At 37.1% G+C, this 23248-nt stretch overlaps 1 protein-coding gene across 1 annotated transcript; it reads left to right on the top strand.

Moving 5' to 3' along the window:
* Window positions 1–1464: 1464 nt before the first annotated feature.
* Window positions 1465–22980, top strand: cep162 (centrosomal protein 162). Its single transcript, XM_039651872.2, has 26 exons — window positions 1465–1600; window positions 1868–1941; window positions 2144–2294; window positions 7992–8144; window positions 8275–8425; window positions 8543–8598; window positions 8698–8768; window positions 9265–9295; window positions 9375–9500; window positions 9594–9755; window positions 10785–10866; window positions 10948–11188; window positions 11429–11648; window positions 12192–12307; window positions 12386–12556; window positions 15000–15137; window positions 15628–15740; window positions 15854–15959; window positions 16064–16190; window positions 16278–16546; window positions 17630–17878; window positions 19475–20121; window positions 20684–20825; window positions 21019–21117; window positions 21206–21340; window positions 22594–22980. The coding sequence occupies exons 2-26, from the start codon at window positions 1882–1884 to the stop codon at window positions 22813–22815; spliced, it is 4038 nt and encodes a 1345-aa protein (XP_039507806.2). The 5' UTR covers window positions 1465–1600; window positions 1868–1881; the 3' UTR covers window positions 22816–22980.
* Window positions 22981–23248: the final 268 nt, after the last annotated feature.

Raw genomic sequence — 23248 nt, 5'->3', positions numbered from 1 at the left:
TCCCTCTTTTCTTTAAATTCAAGACTGGAGAGTAGTGGATAAGAAATTTATTATGAATTATATTTTTTTCAAAAAAACTTAATTAATTTAAAATATAAATTAATTATATATTACATTCAAATTATTGGTTGACTATACTTTGAATCCACTTGGACAAAATTTTGGTTGAAATAATCTCCCTAAAAACATAAATATATCAATATGATAAAGTTCATCTACCTTGGAAGGACAACACTACAGCATCTGACAAACTGGTTATCAATCCGTTGGATTTGCTTGACAAATTAAACTCAGAGCCATTGCAATCTCCAAAAAAAGCTGAGGCTGATGAAATGCATTCCATGTGGCTTTTAAATATATAAATTTGCTAAAGGACGGTCAATGCTGAAATACAACTGAAGGTCAGTCCAATTATCTGTAATGGAGCCCCTCCCTTTCAAGATGCACACCCCACCAAAATATTAACAGGGCCTTACATGAATATGAATTACAGTGAGGGTGGGGTGGACAGGGTGATCCTGTCCTGATCCTATCAGTGAGTACACCAGCATCCCAATGTCAAGCCGACGGGAGAGGACACTGCCTTCATTAAGGTATGGGTTTGGTGGACGATGGGGGCGCATTTACATGAGAAACGAGAGACAAGGGAAGCATTCACATCCTAATCACTCATTCACTTATCTCATTCAGACAGAGTCCGATAGAGCTCTGATGACACATGGGTCACGGTTAGAATGCATTAAGCATTCATTTAGAGAAATCTGAGACAAAAGATGAGCGTGAACACTCTTAGATATTCTTGTTTCTGTATTCCCGGCAGGGATTTGCTGATTGTCCCATTCAGGCACCCATCAGGGGGCTAATGCAACTAAAATGACAAGGCAAATTATGTGCAATGGATTGAGCTTCCAAATATATATATATATATATATATATATATGATTTCACTCACTTAAGATTCAGATATTCATAGTGAACATGCTTAATTCTGTTACATGTCAGATTCAGATGGTAGCAACTAGCAGCAGTTGCAACCACTGATCTATAGAATGACATTAGGATCAGTGGTTGCAACATGTGTTGGGAGACTGTTATTAATTTGTTATCTGCAAATGTTACTTGTAACCTAGAATATGCGAAGCCTATGCAAAAATCGAACAGGTAAGAGTGACTAATCTGTGTGGAGCAACTAAACCTCGAGGCCCCTCTCACAGTCAGAGCTATACACAATGTAAGAAGAAGGCTTGAATAAGTACAAGTGCAGTTCTCGAATAATTTTTTGATGTTGTTTTTTGAACAAATATCACAGGGGATACATGTATCATCCATAGACTGGGTATCATGACACACAGAAAATAGTATAGGCCTATCGATAGGTAAAGCAAGGCAGTAAAGTACGCATTTCTCCAACATGGCAACCCAAAATGGACGTAACTGAACCGCCCAATCAAATCTCCGGACAGAAATTACGTCACGTGGCCAATAAACTGTCAGTAATCCCCGGCTATTGTAGCGGGAAACTTTATAAGCTGTATCATTTCAAAAACAATGTGAACATTAAAGGCTTAATTTTATTTATATTCCATTTCATTCTGTATTGGTGAGTCTTTTGCGTCCTGTGTTTTCTTCAGTTTTACATGTTGTCCGTTTCTCTCGGTTACCATGCCAAAAGAGCTGCTAGCGAGCGAGCGAGCTGTTTGTTTATATGCTTTCTCTCCCAGAATCTTTCTCTTTAGGTGTTTAATGTTTAGCAGGTTGATCTTTGTTTAACGTTGTATGTTTTAAATGAGTTATTCTTATAATAACACGTTTATAAGAAACGTATAGTCCCAATTCTGATGTGAATTTTGATATGTTTGTCCCACAGTTTGTCAGTGAATTATGGCTCATAGACTGACTAAAGAAGAGCTGGATCAACAGTTCGAGCAATTCATGAAAGAGGTAAGTTACTTTTGATAGTCTTTTGTTTATTTCTTACAATTGTTTGTTTAAATACGTTTGTATATGCTGTAACAGTTACTCCCTCTAAAGTTATTTTAAACATGTTTATTCTGCTAATTATTTTATAATTGTATAATATGTAGCAGTCAAGTGTTGGACATAAACTATGTTATTGTGTATGTGTACTTCTGCTTTTTTTCAGTCTGTCTCTGATGATTCTGTTGATTTGGGCTCCAGCACTAAGCACTCGAGTGTCCGTGACAGCTTGGGAAAAGCACCTGTCAGGCCAGTGAAGAAGGCTTCTGTGTCTGTGCCATGGTGGCAGGATGATGATGACAGTGAAGAGGGAACAGGTGAGTGCTGGTTTTAACTGAATTAACAAGAGGGCTTGGCTGAAATCTCCAGCCTGGACTAAAGCTTTAGCATAATCTTCGTGGTTTGAATGCCACAGGTTTTATGGTTCACATCCTGGAAAGTTTTTGAGATCCACAGGAAGACTTTATCCCAGATTTCCAGGGATGCGTACTGTTCTTTTTGCATACTTTGCTCCCTTATCTGATCCAAACCTCATATGGAGGTACTTTGAAATGTGATTCCAATCAGATGCGTTTCAGTCGTAACGCTCTGGCTGCTCAAACTGGATTTCGAACCGTCTTTTCCCTCACTCTTAACGAGACATAACCATAATGTCAGAACTGGTGACTGAAATGCAGTAAGTATTTATACGGTGTTCAAATGGTATGTCCACAGATTTTGGCATTTTCCTGTATGACAGAGGAGTTCTGCACTGCTATTAGACCGGGTGCTTATTTTCAATTCCATTCCATTCACATTTATTTGCATTGTGCTTTTTACAATACACATCACTTTAGCAGCTTTACGGAAAATGTATGAGTACGCATTACAATTTAGAGTGATCTGTTATCAGAGGTAATTGTATTTCAGAAATGTACAGACAAATCACAGATTGCTAAAAATGTATTAAATTAAACAATGTAATAATTTAAGGCAGAAACAATGAGCTCATTGAAGTAATGAATACTTGTTTGTTAACAAATAGACATAGTAAATTGTAGCATCGGATGGTGCATGTTGATCCAGAGTTTGCGTCATCTGAAGTCCTGGCAGGAGTTGGTGCCGTCTGTTCACAGGTGTTGGGGCATCTGAAGTCTTCATAATAGGCTGGATTAGAGCTGGGTGATTTATTTATTTTTCAGAAAAAAACTGTGATTTATTTATATATATATAAACTCTATTTACGATTTGATTTATTCAAATCCCCCATTATTTAAAAAAAAAAACATTTACTGTATTTAATTAAAGTGCATCAACACAAACAAAAATGCAAGGCAAACCCTTTCTATAACAAAGATTGAAACATCCAAATTATTTATAATGGGGAGAAAAATATTTTTTTAATTTTTTTTTTTTTACATATATATTAATCAATATGACCTGGATCCAAACTGGAGCTGACATACTCTCTAGTTACCTCAGATTGGGCATCCCGAGATAAAACAGAGAAGCAAGTAGAAAATAATTAGCATCTTACATTACTTTTTCTGGTATTTTAGGCTTAATAACTGTCAGCTTGAACGATTTTGGAACATGATCTAGAGATAAAGACGAGTTATTTGAAGATTGAGATGATGATGCACCTGCATTTTTCCTGCATCCTTTGAAAGCCTCATTACATGCGTCGGTACGCTTACATCATTACCAAATCGGCCAATGCAAATAGGTTTGTTATGTCTGGACACACAAATTTCATTTGGTCACTTGAAATTACTAGTGCCGACAGTCTTTCTGAATAGATCTGTTTTGAGAAAAAATCGGATTTGCTTGCAGTCTGAACATAGTCTAACTGTCTTTGGGTTTTTTAAACAACTATGTTGTAGTTTAGGTGTTTTTCCACTTGAGGGCAGCAAGCACAAAGCAGTAGACAAAAAAAAAATATATGCAAAGTCAGTTTAAGATTTATATCAGATCAGGAATCCCCTAAATCCCCTAAACTTGCGTTGTTTCTAAATTGCTTGAATTATCCACTTCTGTAACTTGAGTGATTTAGGGTTTTTTGTTTTGTTTTTTACAATTTGATCAACAGATTGTTTTCCTTTTTCTGAATAGAATAAATTGAATAGGATAATCTGATTAGACTTGTTGTTGTCTTATATTGTTGGCTTGCACATTATAAGACAAACAAAGCTGGTGTTTTTCTTTTTCAATACATTATTCTGGATATGAACTGATGCATGTTTGATTTGATATAATTAAACCTGATTTAGTCTTCACTTGATGTTATCTAGACAACCTAATTACTTTCTCTTCTGTGGTTGAGTTGCCATTTTCTCAGTATGCTCTGCTCTTAAAGTCTACTTATTTAGTTTATTATTTGGGATTCCCACTGTATCTTTTTGCTCTTGCTCTTGCATAAATTGACTTTGCATTTAGTAATTTAGCAGATGCTTTTTTTAGTACTTACCTTACATTTTGCTAGGGTGAATAAAAAATAAAAGTTTCTTAAAAACATTTTAAAAAATCTTACTGACCCTAATCTTTTTGAACTTTTTGCCCAGCCAAAAAAAGTTGCCGTTTGGATTTAAATAGGCAACTGCTTAAGAGTCTATAGATTGGATCATCATTGCAGTGATTTATGGCTGCATTCTAAAACTGATAAATGATGCCTTCCAAGGTCGTGATGCATCAAGGCACGTCTGAATCCAATGTTAGCTTCACTTCCTGTCTCCTAAGATATCTTCATCTGATTGATTTTTGAAGCATAGATGTATCCCTTCTCTGCCCGATATCCCACAATCCATTCCTATGCTTTCCATTCTGTGACAGTTGAGCGAGAAAAATAAAGATGGCGATTGAAAGTTGTCGCTGGTTGTCATTTTGTGTGTAAATGGACGTTTTTGATCAACATTTTCCACTTCTTGTGAGAAATTACTATTTTAGTCATTAATATTCACTTGTTCTATTTTGCAGTAGATCATTAAACCATTATACTGCCTCAGAAGAAGTCTGTCCGAAATCATTTCCGTGAGGTACCTACGCCTACACTGCCTGCGAAGTCATTGCCTGATAGGGCAGCAAGGCAACAAGTCAGCTGCCTACATTTTCGGATGCTGTATTTATTTCTAGCATGTCATATTTTTGGCAACCTTAATTGATGGAGTGTCAGGGCTCAACGCTAAGGATTTTTTTTCTACTTGCCCGGTTGGGACCAAAATGTTCACTGACCCCACCACAAAAAAATTATTAAATGTTATTATTAAATGTTATTTATGCAAATTATCACTTACATATTTAGATTATGCCCCATTTGCCCATGTTAACAAACAATAAAAAAAAAAAAAAACTTAATAAAAAAAATATTTTTTTTGTTTATCTTGATGTAAGTTATAAACAAAGTAATTTTCATGATGATATCTAAAGGTTCATATTTCCTTACTTTCCATACTTACTCAGGACATATTGTGGATGTATCAATTTTTGGTCAAGATCTTATTTTGACAACGCAAAAGTCAAGCACTCTGTAAAGTCTACTTCAGCACAGCAGACTTTCGACGATTGCAAGGTTTGGAGACTGTGGTGCCAATTCTGTGAAAATGATTTTTAGCCTATGTTCCCTCCCAACTATTCTTTCACAACTTGAGCCTGATGAATCTTGACATTGTCATCCTGGAATATGGAAATTTTTTTAAGAAATGAAAAGCTGCGCACTTCATTAATTAGGGTTAGAAGAACTGTTGCCTAACATATAGGCTATAAAACGTGCTAGAAACATAATCACTGCAATTATTATTATTATTCCAATCATAGGCTCTTTTACGTAGACTCTTTTTTTTTTTAAGCATTTACTCTTAAGATTTGATTTAAATCCAAACAGCAACGTTTTTTGGTTGGGATTTTTGGATTCGTTTTTATATCTATAATGAATTTGTTTCTTTAATCAAAAAGAGCTTCATATTGAGAACAATGGAAGATTTTTATTTTATACTTATAAATTCTTTATGTCTAGTTTTCTATTCAACACGTGTGTTGTTTACTACTGATAACAGAACATTGTGGGTATAAGTACTGTGTATGATAAATAGGAATAATTCGAAGAATGTGTTTTTGTACGATGTTCCTTGAACATCTGAAGTGTGTTCACAGAGATGTCATTCACTGTTATTATTACTGTTCAGCATTTCAATGGATAAAAAAGTCTACACCGCAGGCACCACTTATTATGTCATTTGTCCAATTTCACATTTTATCCATCAAGCTGTAGTGTTTCTGTTTTTCTTAACTTGACATAATCATCTTGTTTGTACACACTCTCTCTCTCTCTGTCTCTCTTATTCTGCTTTTCTCTTTATCCATCAATTTTGCAGAAAAAAACACTAAACATCGCTTTTCTAAAATTCAAAAGTCCCAAGCTGTGGACCTTCAGGTGGGATCCAGACAGAGAGAACGCCCCCCTCTGGGTACATCTCACTCAGTATTCAATGACGTGTGTAATTCCTGCAACAGAGAATTGCCAAAAAAAATGTCAAACAGGTTTCCTGAAAGTACTGTAACATTGCAAAACTACACGCTTCATTCCACAGTCTTAGGTTGTTCCCTTAGACTTAGTTTCTAGATCCATCTTGTTTTGTTTTTGTTTCTTAATTGAAAAAAGAATCCTAGTTTAGTTGTGTAAACTTCAAGGATCATCTTTCCAATAATTGCTGAGCACTATGACTTTTTAGTCTGTTTAGTATGTCTACCTGTTTAACTTTTTCGTGTTTCTTCTTTGTCTGTTGCCCTTATACACCATAGTCCCTATTAAGCCCAACCCTAAACCTCGTAGCATAGCTCTTGATAGGGCGAGCCAGCTGTCCAATCAGAAGGCATCCCACTACGAAAGCCATCAGAAGAGTCCTGAATATGATGCAGTAGAAAAGATGCCATCACCTGAACATAGTTTAGAGGAACAGAGGGTCTCGGAGGAAGACTCTTGCTGTGTTCCAAGTCCAGCACCTGATAACTCCTCCAGTCCCATTCACACTGATTCTAATGAGTTTTCTCTGCAAAGCAATGCTCGTGATTCAGTCGGGAGAGAAGATGGTAAAGTTTAAACACATGAAGAATTAATAGATTGTTTTATTTAGATTTTTAACAGGAAGTTTTGTGTATATTGAGTCCCCATTATTGGCCTTATATCTATCTAGTTTTTGAGAATTAACTCTCTCGGTGGGAATTTAGTTGGGAACAAATCTTTTTGCTTTTTTCCTTTAGAATTTTAACGTAATATGCAATAGTTAAACAACACACCAGAACTGTTGTTTTCACTATATGTGATTGCATTTGCAGTGTTTTTTTGTACCAGTTTTTGCTGTAAACAAATTTCCTGGAATAGTGCATGTTTGAAGAACATGTGGTGTGCCACAGTTAGTAATTTCTCTAATGTCTAGTTAATTGAATATGTGCAGCTCAGAATTATAATGTGCTACACAGTGGGCCAATACATCAAACAGTGGATTTAAGGCCTTTTCACACCAAGAACGCTAACTATATTAGCGTCCACACCAACGGATGATAGCGTTTCGTTTACTACGAGCACCCACTGCAGTTAAGCCATTTGGCTTATTAAATGCTCAGCCTCTTTGAAGTTGGGTGGATTTTTATTGGCTGTCACTGGTTTTTAATTGTCCGTTCGCTGGAAAATATAGTTTTGAGAGTGATTCCAACGATATAATTCCTCAGTGTCATTAACGTTATAGTTGTGGTGGCGACTTCGCAATTCTCAAAGAATTTTTTAATGATTATTAAAAATCTGGTTATCTGTAGACGTTTATTTTTTATGTGCTATTTTGAAGTTCTCCGAAATGCATATTTGCTGAATTGCTTCTATCCATTGGCTAGTGAAATTAAAAATATGTTCTAGATAGTTTGCTTTATTTGAAGTGTAAAAAACAGACCTTTTTTAAAAAGTACAATATACATGTACATTCAAAGTTATTGTCTGGTGTAGGAAAATGACTTGTTTAAAACTTAAAACATATTTGCTTGGCATATAGGGATGTCGTCAACCGGAAAGTCCTTCCTGAAGTCAATGAGAAAGACTCCGTCCATTAAGGAGGTGGATGAAGAGCAGTCGAATGATCTGTTCTTGGAGGATGAACGGAATAGAGACCTAGTAATCTTTAGCAGAGACAGTCTTGAACCTGAAGGTCAGTCTTACCCCATTTTCCTTCAATCCAGCCTACCTCTGAATCCATAACATCCATCACTGCTCTGTTTGTTTGACCAGCAGCATCTGTTTTTGCTTCTTCACAAATTATGTGATGGTCTCTGGAACAGTACCAACTGCAGGTGCTCTTCAGCTTGACCTGTTGGATGAGGATGACAATGCCAGGTTTTTATCCAATCTGAAGAAAGATTCCTCATCCTCCATTGACTATTCCAGACTGAATCAAGAACAGGAGCCATCCACCCCCACCAGCCCACAAAGGTGTCTGAAAAAAGCTTTATGTGACACAAGAGCATAATGAATTCCAAAAATGCAGTTTGTGAAGGAGCATTTGCTTATTGTCCTTCTTTAAATTTCATTTCACTGCATTGCTTTCAGAAGAGAAGAAATGGATTCAGCAAATGAAGAACAGAGGGAAAATAAAGACACTGCTGGTAAGAGCAGAGCAGAGAGAATAAGAATTTGAAATGGATGTGTTTTGTTTTTATTACTTCCTGAAGCAATAAAACACGTGTATATTGCTTCTTTGTCAGCATCTCCTGCATATAGTGAAGATTTTGAGAACGAGGCAAGTGAGAAAAGTGAAGAGGGGCTTCAAGAGAAGGTGAATATATACATTTTAATGCACTTTAAGCTTATAATATGATCCCTGTTATAAACTGGGGAATTGAGTTGTGAGTTATGTAGAGATGCATGTAAACAAATGAAGGTTGCGTTTGCGCTTGTCCATTTAATGGCAGTAAAAAGTGACCAGCATCAAGCTTTAAACAAAAAAATAAGCAAAAGTATCACAAAATGATCCCTTGCGACTCGTGGTGGTATATTCCAGGTGTTCTTGGTGTATACGATAGGGTTTACGATAGGTATACGACTTGTTATTTGTAGAAGTATTAATATTATTATTATTATGTACAAGTTTAGGGAGGGATTATTGGCTGAAAAAAAAGATTATAGCACATGCTAATTTGCATCGCAGGTCCCTGGGTATCTGGAGTCAAAATTTCTCTAAATGTTGTCTCCCAATATGTGTCCAAATAAATATATTTTGATTTTATGGCAAAATCTCTTTAAGTTTATTCACTTGATCCTCTTTGTTTCAGAAACCTGAAAGACATGGGATGCTGGCCAAAGGTAAACAGCATCTCAATTTACTGTGTAGATGTTTTAAATGTTTAGATCAGGAGTTGAAAATGCTCTTCTTGTGTCCCAGTGTCACTACATGACTCTCTAAATTCTACGGATGGAGCATTGCATCCTGCAGTTCCCAGTTTGGAAGCTGAAAAAGAAAAATGTCCAGACACCAAACAAGTAGTGAGGACAGCACTGGAACCTGCAGGTTTGAGAACCAGTTTATTTTCTTTAAGCTTGTATTGTTTAAGTAAACTTCCAACAGGTGATGCGACACATTCTCTCCTCCATATCTTTACAGTCCAATCATACGGTCAGAGTGGAGGGAGTGAGATAGAGGCGCTGCAGGAGGCGTACAGGCAGATCAACAGCTCAGCGGGGGAGTGTGAGGACGGACGAGCCGAGGCCGGCAGGACTCCCCTCTCTCTCTCTTCACTCCAACCTGTCTCCACGGTGGAGTCAGGTCAGACTCAGCACCTAACTCATTTTTGCCAGTCACTGTGTGCATGCCTGCGCTTTAAACCTTTTGATTTGCAGCTTTCCCCCCACAAATGCTTCCAGTTATGCTTTAAACCAAATACGTGAGGTTTTTACCAGCCGCTTTGTTTGCGTCATCAAAGGTGAAGTCCTGCTAGCTGACTCTAAACAGCTCGATTTTGCATGATGGTGTCACACCAACTGGTTTTCCTGAAATCTTGCAGTCTCCTGTTAAAGGACTGTCACCCTGACTGAATAAGAATGGAAGGGGTGATGGACTTAAACAGTGTCCTCTTTCTAATTCCTTGTCACATATATTGCAGTGCCTCGTTTGGGCAAATCAGTTGAATATTAGATATTTAATTGTTGACTCTTGTTTCCCTCTATTCTAAGATTTATATGACTATTATAATGCTATGAATTATGACAGATCTACCCTCTTTACTTTAAAAGCAAATATCAGAGCTCTGTGCATTAAATAAGCTCCTTTTCTGTAAGTACAACGACCTTTATTCATGTTACTTACTTCATAAACTATTGCCTTGCTGAGCATAAGACCTCTTTCAGAAACATTGAATTTTTTTTTTTTAAACAGAATTAAATATGATTGAATTGTTTTTTATACTATACATTATAATCACTTTTTTTCAGCATACAAAACTATTTATTTGAGTCTTTAGTGTGTTTTTAATCTCCTTTTTTGACACCGTAGGATGGGTTTATAATATCATCCAATTACTGATAATGGGACAGAGTCAGTTCATTCCTACATTGACTCTTGCTCAGTTGGTTAGTTATTTAAGTTTAAGTGAATCACAAACAAAAGCTTGGTCTCGAATTTGCCATGGATGACAATCAAAATGTGTGATAATTAGCTTTGCATTTGCTGAGGAGGTTTGTATCTGATCACACCAAATCTTTATAATTCTGAAAAAAAAAATTAAGGCTGTAAATCGGCTAGTGTGACTCCGGCCCTATTGAAATTTGTCACCAGGGTCTCATTTATGTACCGTAGATTTACCCACTGCTGAGGAACTGATGCAGCCAATTGGACCAGACTCTGTTTTCACGCGTGGCTTCTCTCTCCAGCCTATAAGGTGAGTTCACTATTCGCCTTCACACACCGTGAGTCATAAATTCTTAGTACAGCAGCTTTAAAATAAATATTTGTCTTACAGTGAGGCTGTGCCTCGAGGCAGCAAAAATCATAGTCCATTAAGGATATCTTCAGATGGCAGCCCTTTCAGTTCCACTAATGAGGGCTGTGGGGGGAGTAATAAAGCTAGTCTTACATTAGAGGAACATCCAGCCTCCCATCAGTACACTAAGAAGAGCATCGCTGAGGAGATCAAACGGCTGATGCAGGAACAGGACAGCTCCTCTGTGGAACCTCCTCCTGTTAAACCCAAGAAACGGCAGGTCAGAGACTGCTATTATGAGTCATTTGCCTCATGAATTTTTTTCGTAAATGAGTTCCTGTTATTTCTAGGGGTTTACAGAAATGAAAATTCAAAGATAGAGGCACATACTCTGCAAAGTAAATGAGGTGTAATCATTTTTGTGGGTAACTACGTGCCTTCTTCATTCGCATGGTGATGATAGTCACATTTATGAAGATAATGATGGAATATTAAAAATCTCTCTCTGTGTGTCTCTCAGGTTCCTGCCAGAACCAATTCATTTGCATCTGCGTCTTCTAGAAAAACTCCTGTTCCGTCAACAAGGGCCAAAAAACCTGAGAGCAGGCTGTTACCCAGAGGACCTGCAACCAGCAGAACCGGACAAGCTGCTAAACCTCCGTCTCCACTAACACAGAGGAAAGCTCAGAACCAGACCCAAAAAAAACCTCCCAACCTCAGTCAAACACAAACAATCAAAGGTACCTGTACCTGGGTTAACCTCACCAAAACTGTGGGAAAAAAATAAATAAACAAAATTATATTTTGCATAAAGAAATTTTAGCGATTTATTGATGCATTTTCTTTCTTTATTTTTCATGAAATGGCAACATTTTCATGACAGTTGATATGACTTAATACAGTCTACTGTACTGCAAAAAACTCATGATTATTACATTAATGCAATAAATATATATAGACGTAGGCAATTTTAATTTAATTAAATATAGATATATTAGCCAATTTGATTACAATTAATCACAAATATCAATATTTACCAAAATGAAGAAGATAATTATTGAGTTTTTGGAGTTTTGGGGGAACATAATTATCTTAAAAAGTCTTAATTCTTATGCAAATAATGTCACAATGCAAAAAAAAAAAAAAAAAAAGTGTAATTATAGTGGTCCTAAAAAATGCAAAATCTTTTCTTATTTCTTTTTTCTTTGTAAATTTACAGCCATATTTGCTTGCTTGATAATAAATGGCCATCTGTCTTTTTTAATTTTTTGCATCCCTTACAGGTTTAGACACAAGTTTAAGGCTAAGCAGTGAACTGGTCACATCTGTGCAGTCCTTTGCTACATTTCTACAGCATCAGGTTGAAGCCAGCAGGATCACACCTGAAGCAGTGACAGAAGTGAGTTAACTGGAACTGAATCAGAGCATTGGATCAAATCCTCCAGCTCATTAACCACCAGTTCTGTGTGTCTGTCAGAGCGAGGTGATGCAAGAGCCCTTTCAGCAGGAGCGCTTATCACTGGAGCGTTTCCGTCTTCAGCTCGCCCAAAAAGAGAGAGAGCTCCATCTGAGGGAAACCCAATTACAAGAGGAGCACAAACAAGAGCTGGCAGAACTCAGACAGGAGAACTATACTTTACAGAGCAAGGTAAGCTCTTGTGTATTTGTAAAGCTTAGATTATGATTAGAATATAAGGAGATTGTGTTGGTTGGTGGATAGTTTTGCCATGGCTCTACATTACCAGTGGGCAATTTTGTGTGTTCTGCCTGTTCTACTACTGAGGACTTCAAGGGATAGTCCACCCAAAAATGACAATTCTGTGATCAATTACTAACCCTTGTGGTGTTCCAAACCCTACAAGACTTTCGTTCATCTTCGAAACACAAATAAAGATATTTGTATTCAAATCTGAGAGAATTCTGTCCCTCCATTGACAGGCTGTGAAGCTTCAAAACGTTCACAAAGAGATCGTAAAATAAATCCATATGAATTGAGCTGTTTAATCCAAGATATATGATTGCTTTATATGATGAACAGATTTAATTTGTTTTTATTCACATATAAACATTGCTAAGCGAATGTACATATAGCACTCAAATTTGGTAAACAGAAGCTCAAGCATGCTCGCTTTGTGCACAAGAGCAACGCTCATTGTTTTAAGCAAGTATGTTTGAGCTTGCGTTTACCACACAATATTTGAGTGTTGCTGTATGTTTGTTAGCTAAGCTAATCAATGTTTATATGATGGATTTATTAATGTACTCATTAAAACCCTTTGACCTGTCAGAGCTTTTGGTGAATAGACTTTTCTTTAAGATTTCACTAAAAATATCGATGAACGAAAGTCTAATGGGTTTGGAACAACATAAGAGTGATGACAGGATTTTCATTTTTGGATGAACTATCCCTTTAAAGATTTACTCGGGTTCATCTATTTTCATGGCCACCAGCCTTAAAGCACATAGAAGCCATAGAAGAAGAAAATATTCTTTAAATTGCATGTTTTGTAACATGCTGTATAAGTGTATTTGGTAAAAAAGGACAGTCTGTCTGTACTTGCATTTGAATGTTTTGGTAATGCAATCATAACATCTATGGCAGTATATTTCAGTGGCTGCTCTGCCAACGGTATGTACATAGATTTCACTTGTTAGCTGTTCAGTAATCTCTTAGTGATGACGAATTCGTGCTTTTAGCACAAGTACATTTATGTAAGGTTTATTCTAGTAATTTGTTTCAATGCCCACAAAGATTTATAGGGAAAAAAAATATATCCCGCATCACCATGCTGTGATTCAGTTTGGAAGTGCTTTGTGTTGTTCTGGCAAATAATGAGACTCATTTTTAAAACTTAACATTGTTGAACACTAAATAAACATAAAACAGGGCACATGGGGGCACATGCAGTGTTTTATCCACCCTGACCCTTCTGGTGAAGTATACATTTTGATTATTGACAGCAGATTACAGGAAGAAGAATTAATTACATTTGAACCATAGAAAATGACCACGGCTGAATTTGTTTTCATGGTTTATACACAATGGCACCATAATTTTATTCCAGGGACAATTGACCTGGAGCAACCTGGAGTTAATGGTGCAATGGAGATGACTCACAGCTCACTCCTTACAGGGTGCCCTGAGCCATTAAACCACACCATTAGACCTTTAAAAATGGTTAAATAACCACCTAATCTTAATTATTTGATCTAGTCTGGCCGCTTGATTATTATGCACTTTAATTTCCAGTGACATAATTCAAAATAAACCATTTGTATGGCTTTCCATTTATATTTATGTATTTGGCAAATGCTTTTATGGAAAGTGTCTTACATTTACAATATGTACATTTTCTTAGTTCATACATTTCCTATGATCAGATACATTTTTACACAACCTGGCTTTGCTGATGCATCACTCTACTGTTTGAGTTAAATGCCCTTTCCAGTGCAGTAGTGTGTTATGAATGCCCATAATTGACCGTCTTGGATTTTTCAAATACGGTCCAAGAGCACTACAAGCTCTGTGTTCAGCACTAAAAGGTTTTTGCCAGGTTACCAACTTAAAATTGCTTTTCACATTTGGAATAAGGGGAACATTAAACAACTTTTCCAACTTTCTTCCATTGTGTGAAATAAGCCTTGCATTCTAACTGACATGAAGAAAAAATACAATTAAATCAATGATCACAATTACCTGCCAAAGTGAAATCATTGTGATAAACAGCCATAATAGCATGTAACTAAATATTTTATTTGCTGCACAAATACATTATGATTCAAGTAAATGTGTTTTGCTTTGTAACCAGTTCATTTATGTGAACAGGCTTAATGAATTGGGCTTAAAAGCTGTTTGAGATTGACTGAGAGGAAGACAGTACATCTCTGCCCATTCTGTCGCAAAAAGAAAAGCTTTAAATGCAAAAGCTACACTATTTTATATATATATATATATATATATATATATATATATATATATATATTATTATTTTTTTTACTTTAATAAACTGCCTCGGCCTAAAGTCTGAGCAAACAATTCCCTGTCATTTCTCAAGCTTAGGTTCTAAGCTGTGACATTTATTATTCTATAGCTACACCGTGCCGAGGAGGCAAGTAACAGACGAAAGTGGAGTTTTGGTGAAGCTTCAGATCCTGTGACTGAAGAGAAACTCAAGCTCATAGAGAAAGAGATGAAGGAACAGGAGACTCTGATTCAGGGTTACCATCAGGTGAGTGTCTCTCTGTCTCTCCAACTCATTTTCAGGCATATATTAGACTAAGCCATGCTGAAACATGACTTAAATGAATGTGCATTTATTATAATCAGGCTTTATTTTTTAATCATTTGACCCCTTAGATCTCTTTTTATGGTGAGATCTTACAAATGTCAATAAATGATACAATACAAGACTCTGTAGCCTCTCATTTTTTAGATCATTATACATCATTTCAGCATAATGGGGTGCATAATTAAACGCAGTTATTTAAAATGACACTATTAGTGCTAGAATTTAGAATAACGTTGGTAATTACTTCTCACATTTCCTCTAATTACAGAAGAACTTGTGGCCTTTCCAGAAACCAAATTCAATTAATTCTTATCTGGAGCTATATTCAATGTAATACATGCTCTGAATATATTAGCATTTTGGTCATTAGTATTCATATGCTACAAATAGGTTCAGAATATGCGAAACTTCTTTCCGATGGTTTTAACAGGAGAATGAAAAGCTATATCTGCAAATGAAAGCACTCCAAGCTCAAAGCAAACAAAGCGAGGAGGCTTTGTTCATGGAAAACCAGAGACTTCTCACTGAGCTTGCCCTTAGCAGGTCAGTGCTCTAAAAGTGCGCTAGTCGTGTTATAATACATATCACAGCAGGTTTTTACTATTCATGCTGTTTTCCAGCAAGTAATATAAAAGCAAAGAATTTTCATTCCCCAGAGACCGGTTGAACATGAACAGCTTTCAAAAAAACGTCGGAGGGAGAAGCATTGCTAACCAAAGCTTCATCATTTCAGAGTTGACAAGTCAGGTACAAGCTGCACGGGTAAGAGAACTACATAATATGTACTGATCTGTTCCAGAACATAGTGTGCTGCCTACCTAGACTGCATTTTACGTGCGCTTCTGATTAAAAGTCTTTCTGTTTAGAAAAAGGAGGAACGACTGCAAGATGAGATCCACAGGTTAAAACAGGAGAAACAATCCCTGCATGTAGACCTGGAGATGATGAGGAAAGAGCGAGACCTTGCCAGAGTTCAGGCTGTCTGTACTTCAGGTAAGAGCCTCAGATGTGGAAGTGTTAAGGCAGCAGACTATTTTTGGCAGTGTAATTGTCATATTGACAGAAATAAGCTTCTGGCAGGTGATAAAGGTTTTGAGATAAAGATGCTCCAGGAAAAGCACCGGGAGGAGGTCGCAGAGATGAAGAAAAGACTGCAGTGGTATGCTGAGAACCAGGAGCTACTGGACAAAGATGCATCCAGACTCCGAGCCGCCACCGCTGAGACTCAAAGTCTCGCTGAACAGGTGGAAAAGCTAAAGATCGAGGTTAGCAAGAGGGCCAATGAACAACAGAGAAAGACAAAGGAAAGGGCGGGTGAAGCTAAGAGAATCCAGGACCTGGAACGACAGGTCAGAAACAGCTTTCTCCCTCTCCAAATATTCTTGTTGCCTTGTTCTGCAGGTACGTCTCATTCAGGACACGTCCTTCTTTGTGCTCTATTTCCTGAAAGCTGGAATTATTCAACCGTGTCCATACGGCTAGTCGGTTTTCCAACCACCTTCTTCTTAAGACCTTCTCTTTATGTTAAACTCCTTTATTTGAGTGATGTGCATCTGCAATTAAATTAACAACTTTGTACTGAATTGGCTCAGTGGTTAGCACACTTTTTCTGTTCAGTTTGAGCCTTGTTGCTCATGTAGGTTTAAGTGCTGCTTCTGTATCCATCTAAAAATAAAGCAACAAAAATAATGCCAAAAAAGTCATTAATGAATTTCGATTTCTGCCTCCTGAGTGTTTTGTAATATTTATTAAAGTGGTGGTATAATGCCCTTTTCACAAGATGTAAATTGACCTCCTCAGGGTGTGAATGTGAAGTTTTACCTAATACCCCACAGATATTTTTATATAGCATGTTAAAGTTGTCACTTTTTGAGGGTGAGCAAAAACGCACTGTTTTTTGTCTGTCCCTTTAAATGCAAATGAGCTGCCTGTGTCATTTTACCTCACAAACACAAGCTTTTTAAATTTGAACACTTTTAGCCTTTGTTCAAACCAAAGTCAGAAAGATGGAGAGATTCACGAAGTGACAACATGTAAAAAACATTGTTGGTGAATTTATGTTGCTTATGTGGTTATCTTCTAGTCGTTGACTGGCATATTCTGTCTTGATAATCTATAAATCGTGTTCCGGGGTTTATGTAAATTTTAGGATTCATGATGTCACTTACCCAGGAGGAATGTTGTGTAGTCCTTAGCAGCCGTTTTTTGTAGTCCTTAAAAAGTAATTTCCTTAAAAGAAAATATCTCCCTTTGCTTTGAGCGTTGTAACTTTGCAGATGTTGTTTATCCCCATTCCCAAATAGCAATATTACACACCAACTAAAATTAGAAAAGTAAAATCATATTCAACCACCCCTCTAATGGCTGTATCAGTAATAGAACTTCTTAGATTCTGTTCCATCGTTCACTCATGTTGCCATTTCCTCTCTCAGCTCAAACAGATGGAAGAGCTCTTGAAACAGAGGCATCCAAATTCCCTCCCAGCCCTGATTTTGGCCGCTGCGTCTGCCGGTGCAGAAGTTGGCGGATTTGATGTCCATGCCCCAACTGCCCCTCAGTCCTCCCAGACAGCGGCTCTTTTGGAGAGACGTGTACATCGACTGGAGTCAGAGCTAGAGGGCCGCGATGAAGCAGCCAAACGCAGTCTAAGAGCAATGGAACAGCAGTTTCACAGAATCAAGGTACTCATATCAGATCTAAAATTGAGACCATGTACGAAACGAGTTTGAACTATTGGAACTAGATGACCTTGAACTCACTGACTGAAGTGCTGTGTGTCCTTCATTAATATGGGATAAAGCAACTCAAATACTTTCCTAGCATTTTTCAAGCAACTCAATTTTCTCAAGCATGTTATTATTTACCATAGCCCACTGCTGGATTGATCGATTTCCAGAAAAACAAGTTTGCCAAGACAATTAGGTTTCTATTTTAATTCTTCAGTGCACAGGGCCTTTAATATGCTTTCAGAGTGGCAGCATTTCTCTCATTTCTAAACCCTGCTGTGTGTTCTCATGACTAGAATGTTAGAATAGAAATAGAAACCGAATCAATGTAAAGCTTAGAGATGTATTGAAAATTCACTATATTTTTGCTTGTATATATAACCATTGAAAAGTTCAGGGTCAGTAAGATTTTTTTTTTTTAAATATTGAAAGGATCCTCTTATTCTCACCAGGCCTGCATTTATTTAATCAAAAATACAGTACTCCAGTCTTGAGTGTCTCCTGATCCTTCAGAAATCATTCTAATGTGCTGTTGTGCTGCTTGATATTTTTTTCTGGAAACTGATACATTTTTTCAGGATTCTATTTTTTCCTTTGCTTGATGAATATAGTTCAAAAAAACAACTTTTATTTGAAATAGAAATCTTTTGTACCAATGTCTTTACTGTCACTTTTCATAACTAATCATATCATATCAATTAATGTATCAATATTAATTGATTATATACTGTATAAACTATATCAAAATTAAATCATGAAATTATTATTTCTTGAAAAAAATTGCCCTTAAATAGACCCTTCGAACAGAAATGTAAAATGACCAATATTGTGAAATGTGAAAATCGCAATCGTTTTAATGAATCTTTTATTAGTCCATTAAGTTTTACTAAATACCTTCGTTAATTGATTTTTCCCATAAATATAACTATACTACCATAACTTATACTCTAGCGCATCTATATATTGACGTTATCTAAATTCACAGTTCAGCGAGTCTTTAGTCAACTACAGCATCAGTTCCTTGATCTCGGACAAATCCCATTGAGAATCCCACCAGTAAACACAAATACAACAGTTTTTATAGAAAAGGAGAATGGGTGACAATGACATGATGCATTAAATAATTTCCCTACAATTTGATTGGTTCTTCATTACTTCATAATCACAAGTTTTCAAACCTAGACTGTCTAGTTTCATTTCCCAGTTCATGTTATGAATACACACACACGCACGCACAAGTCACAAGTTTTCCATTGGTTTTTACGGTACATTCTGTTCAAAGGTTAGATGTTAGAAACATGGTTTAATCTACAGTCTAAAATTTCCACGACAGACTCATATATTATTATAATTATAATATAATTAATAAAATATAACAAATAAAGATAATATATGTCATTTATTCATTAAATATAATTTACTTTTTTTAGCGATATAACCCAGCCCTGATGCAATTAGACTTTAAGGACGGATATATTTAAATGGTGTTTTATGCCAGCTGAAAAATGTTTGCACATTTTAATATGTAACTTTTATACTCTTATTTTTCAGCTCCAATATGAACAGCAGATCACAGATCTGGAGCAGCGTTTGGCTGAGAAGAACCAAAACAATCAGGCCATCTCATCAGAATGGTCTGAATCACAAACTCAAAGGTTAAAGGCAGAGCTGGAAGAAGTGAAGATGGCCCATCAGAAGCAAGAGAGCATCCTCCAGGCAGAGGTGGCCTCTCTGCAAGAACAGCTCCGCCAGGCCCAAGCTTTGACGCAAACAGACAAGCCTGCCCGCAGCCCCTCACGCCACCAACTCAATGCAGAGGCGGCACAAGCAACCCGCATCGAGAGACTAACCCAAGAGTTGAGCTCCAAGAGCCGCACCATTCAGGAGCTGAGTCGCACTGTAGATCGTCTGCAGAGGGAGAGGAAAACCATGCTGACGGGTCCTGGCTTTGATCGCGATGAGCCCAAGCGACATTTGGTTTCAGCCAAGGAGCCCAAAAAAAATGCAGCTGAGACTTTCCCCCCTACCCAAGATGAGAAAGACTACCATCCCGGAGTGTTTTCGGGATCACACATCTCAGAGGTTCAACTGGAGAATGATAGTTTGAAAATGAGATTGGAACAACTAGAGACCCTTAGAGATCAGAAAAAGGTTTCTTTGCAGGCTGCAGTCACACACGCACAGAATCAGCTCCTCAGGTAAAGTCTTTAGGAGTGGTTCATGTTTCCATAAACGATTTGAAATGTTCTGAACAAAAAAAGAAAAACAGCAGTCATACAGTATGAGTATGACTCATACTACGTGAAGTGAAACCTAATTCTCTTCACAGGATTTAACTGTAGAAGGACCAGCCTACTGTACATGTGTCGCTCTGCCCCATACTTATTCTAATTGGCTTGGTCTTCTTTCACAGGCATACATAAATGTGTTCGGAGTTGTCTTCTTCACTATAATACACAGACAATACAACATTACCCTATATCCTGCAGGAGAAGATCTTGATTTCTTCACTTTAAAATAATGAGCAAGTTTCATAAAATCTAAATTAACAAGGCAGACACATTAGCCTATAACAGTGTAATTTAGTTTACATACAACTGCACCCAACATGGTTATAATAAAACATTCTATAAAATAACTGTCGCACCATATTATTTAAATTAAAACGATGCATCGCCCCTATTATGAGTAGGAAAGAGTTAACATGATGATTCAGTGTTATCGAGTGTGTGTAACAATATTAAAATATCACTTTTTCAGGATTCAGGAGCAGAATTCTGAGCAGCTCGCCTCGGTCAAGGCTGAGCATCAAAGAGAGATTGAACGACTTCTAGCGTGCCATGCCCTCGATCATTCGTCCTCCAAAGTGGCTGAACTCAGCAATCAAGTGAACACACAGGAAGTTGGTTCTAGAATGAATGAGTTTGACTGTTTATGTGACTGTGTGCATGTATTTGCCACTAAATGTTTCCTTGGCACTAGAGACACTGAGGTCGTGGGTAAAGAAAATGAAATGCTTTGCCTGTATTGTAAGTTGCTTTGGATAAAAGCTTTAAGTTTTTTAAATTCTGAATATATGTAACTTTTCTATTCAGATCATAGTGCAGCATTTACAGGGGCAAGTAAAGGAGCTCAATGGAACCAAAGATGCTCTGGCTGTGTCTAAAATCAGAGAGGAAACACTGCAGAATCAGGTAGTTACTCAGTAATTTAATTTCCATTATTCTTTTAACTGGATTTTGAATTTTCTCTCCATATTTCCTGTTATGTGTATGTAAAAAGCTGTCTAAGCTTCTGGAAGAGCTGAAACAGGCCAAAGAAGCCCACAGTCCTCAACTAAGACACTTCACTAGCCTGGAGCAAAAGATTAAGTCCATGGAGCTCCGCTACCATCAGCGTGAGAAACAGCTTCAGCAGGTAACACAACCACTACATCATCTACCATTCAAATGTTTTAAGCTTAAAGGAATTGAATACTTCTATTCACCTATGACACAATAAATGTGACGTTAGAGTTAAATGTTACAAAAGATTTCTGTTTCAAATAAATGCTGTTATTTTAAACTTTATATTCATCGAAGAATCCTAAACACAATGTAACATGGTTTCCACAAAAAGCAGCACAACTTTGCAGATTTAAATCAGCATATTAGAATGATTTCTGAAGGATCATGTGACACTGAAGACTGAGTAATGATGCTGAAATGATTCAGCTTTGCATCACATGAGTATAAAAAAATTGATTACAATATAGATACAAGATATATTACAACAGATTTTACTGTAGTTTTGACCAAATAAGTGCAGCCTTGGTTAGACTTCTTTCAAAAACATTTGTAGCACTCTCTTTCCCATCTCAGATATGACGAACCTAAGCTCTTAGGGCAGGTACTCGAGTTTGAACTTTGCAGTCTCTCGACTAATTATAAGGGATCTCTCTTAACACCCTTTAACACCATACACAATTTCCTCTTTTCAACTTTAACTATGTATTTTATGTGTGAATGAACGCAATAGAAATATTCAGTTTAATCTTCAACCAAACCAATTAGTAAACTTGATGAGATCACTTCAAGTAAACAATTAGAGTGTTTATTAAACAAATATGAATTTAAATGAAATGGAAAACGCATTAAGCTAGAAGGATGATGAATGAATCTACAATTAACTGTCTTTTTAAATGATGTCATGGGATGGCAGGTGGGATATTTTAGTAAACCACAATCTCTGATTAATGTACTTTTAGAATTGTATGACAACCCATAGATTAGCAGAGAAGCGACCAAACACCTCCACGTTTTCCCTATTTAAATGCTGTTACTCGAGTAGTGTAACTCGACCTAGGACGGTGACACAAAATAAAACGTTGCGCTTTTCTAAGCGCGTAAAATGGATAACTATATTGTATGGTGAAATACCACAGCAAGTGCTTGGGAGCAAGTCATCCTATTTAGAGCACACACATTAGGAGTAGTGAGTAGTGAACACAAATTGCAAACCATGGACACACACACAGTAGGCAGCCATTTTGCTGTGGCGCCCAGGGAGTGATTGGGGGTTAGGTGCTTTGCTCAAACGATCGAACCCGCAACTTTCGGGTCACCAGTCTGACTCTCCAACCATTTCCCCCTATATTGTGATTGAGGACACTGATGTTAGGTGTGTTGCAGGTGATTGCAGACACACGGCGTGTGGTGGAACAGGAGCAGCAGGATGAGGTGGAGCGCTGGAGGAGACTCGCTCACGGCAGGGCTAAAGAGCTGGATGCCTTCAGACTGGAGCTGGACTCTATACTGGATGTGCTCAGAGAACTCCAGAGACAGGGTGTAGTCATCCCCATCCCCGAACACACCTCCACAACTACACACACATACCTGCCTCTCCGATCCTGAGCAGCCTTTGCACCATTTAAAACATTTTCCCCTTTATTTTGTAAAGATTATTTAATTTAATTGTCAAGGAACATGCTGGGTATGTAGCATATAAGATATGTGGTGTTAGTAATTGTTGCACAAACCAAAAATGTTATTTTGTATTAAAGTTTAATTTGACCTGTTTTTCTGCTCTGTTGTTTTTACAACATTGCACAGAATCCAAAATCCCTGAACAAACAGCAGTAAAATGTTTGTTGATACACCACCCACTTTAGAGTTATAAAAAAGGCTCATCTCAAAAGCTTAACCTAAAAGTATGTTTACACAATATACAATTCTGTAGACGTCTTGCTTTATTACTCATCTTAGAGCTGGCTTCAAGGACACAGTCCGAATGCTAATGAACTACTAAAAGAACATAGATTGCATAGAAGTGGCTGGAGATGGATCT

Source organism: Pimephales promelas, chromosome 12, assembly GCF_988280905.1.
Source record: "Pimephales promelas chromosome 12, fPimPro1.hap1.1, whole genome shotgun sequence".
NCBI classification, from domain to species: Eukaryota; Metazoa; Chordata; class Actinopteri; order Cypriniformes; family Leuciscidae; genus Pimephales; species Pimephales promelas.
The sequence above is the reverse complement of the archived record's forward strand: the minus strand, read 5'-3'. Positions and strand labels throughout refer to the sequence as shown.

Excerpts from the sequence above, each read along its gene's own strand:
- cep162 (XM_039651872.2), top strand. The coding sequence starts at position 1,882 with ATGGCTCATAGACTGACTAAAGAAGAGCTGGATCAACAGTTCGAGCAA. Across the intron at positions 11,649-12,191 it reads TCAAACACAAACAATCAAAG|GTTTAGACACAAGTTTAAGG; the intron begins GTACCTGTACCT and ends CATCCCTTACAG. Across the intron at positions 16,547-17,629 it reads TCCAGGACCTGGAACGACAG|CTCAAACAGATGGAAGAGCT; the intron begins GTCAGAAACAGC and ends TTCCTCTCTCAG.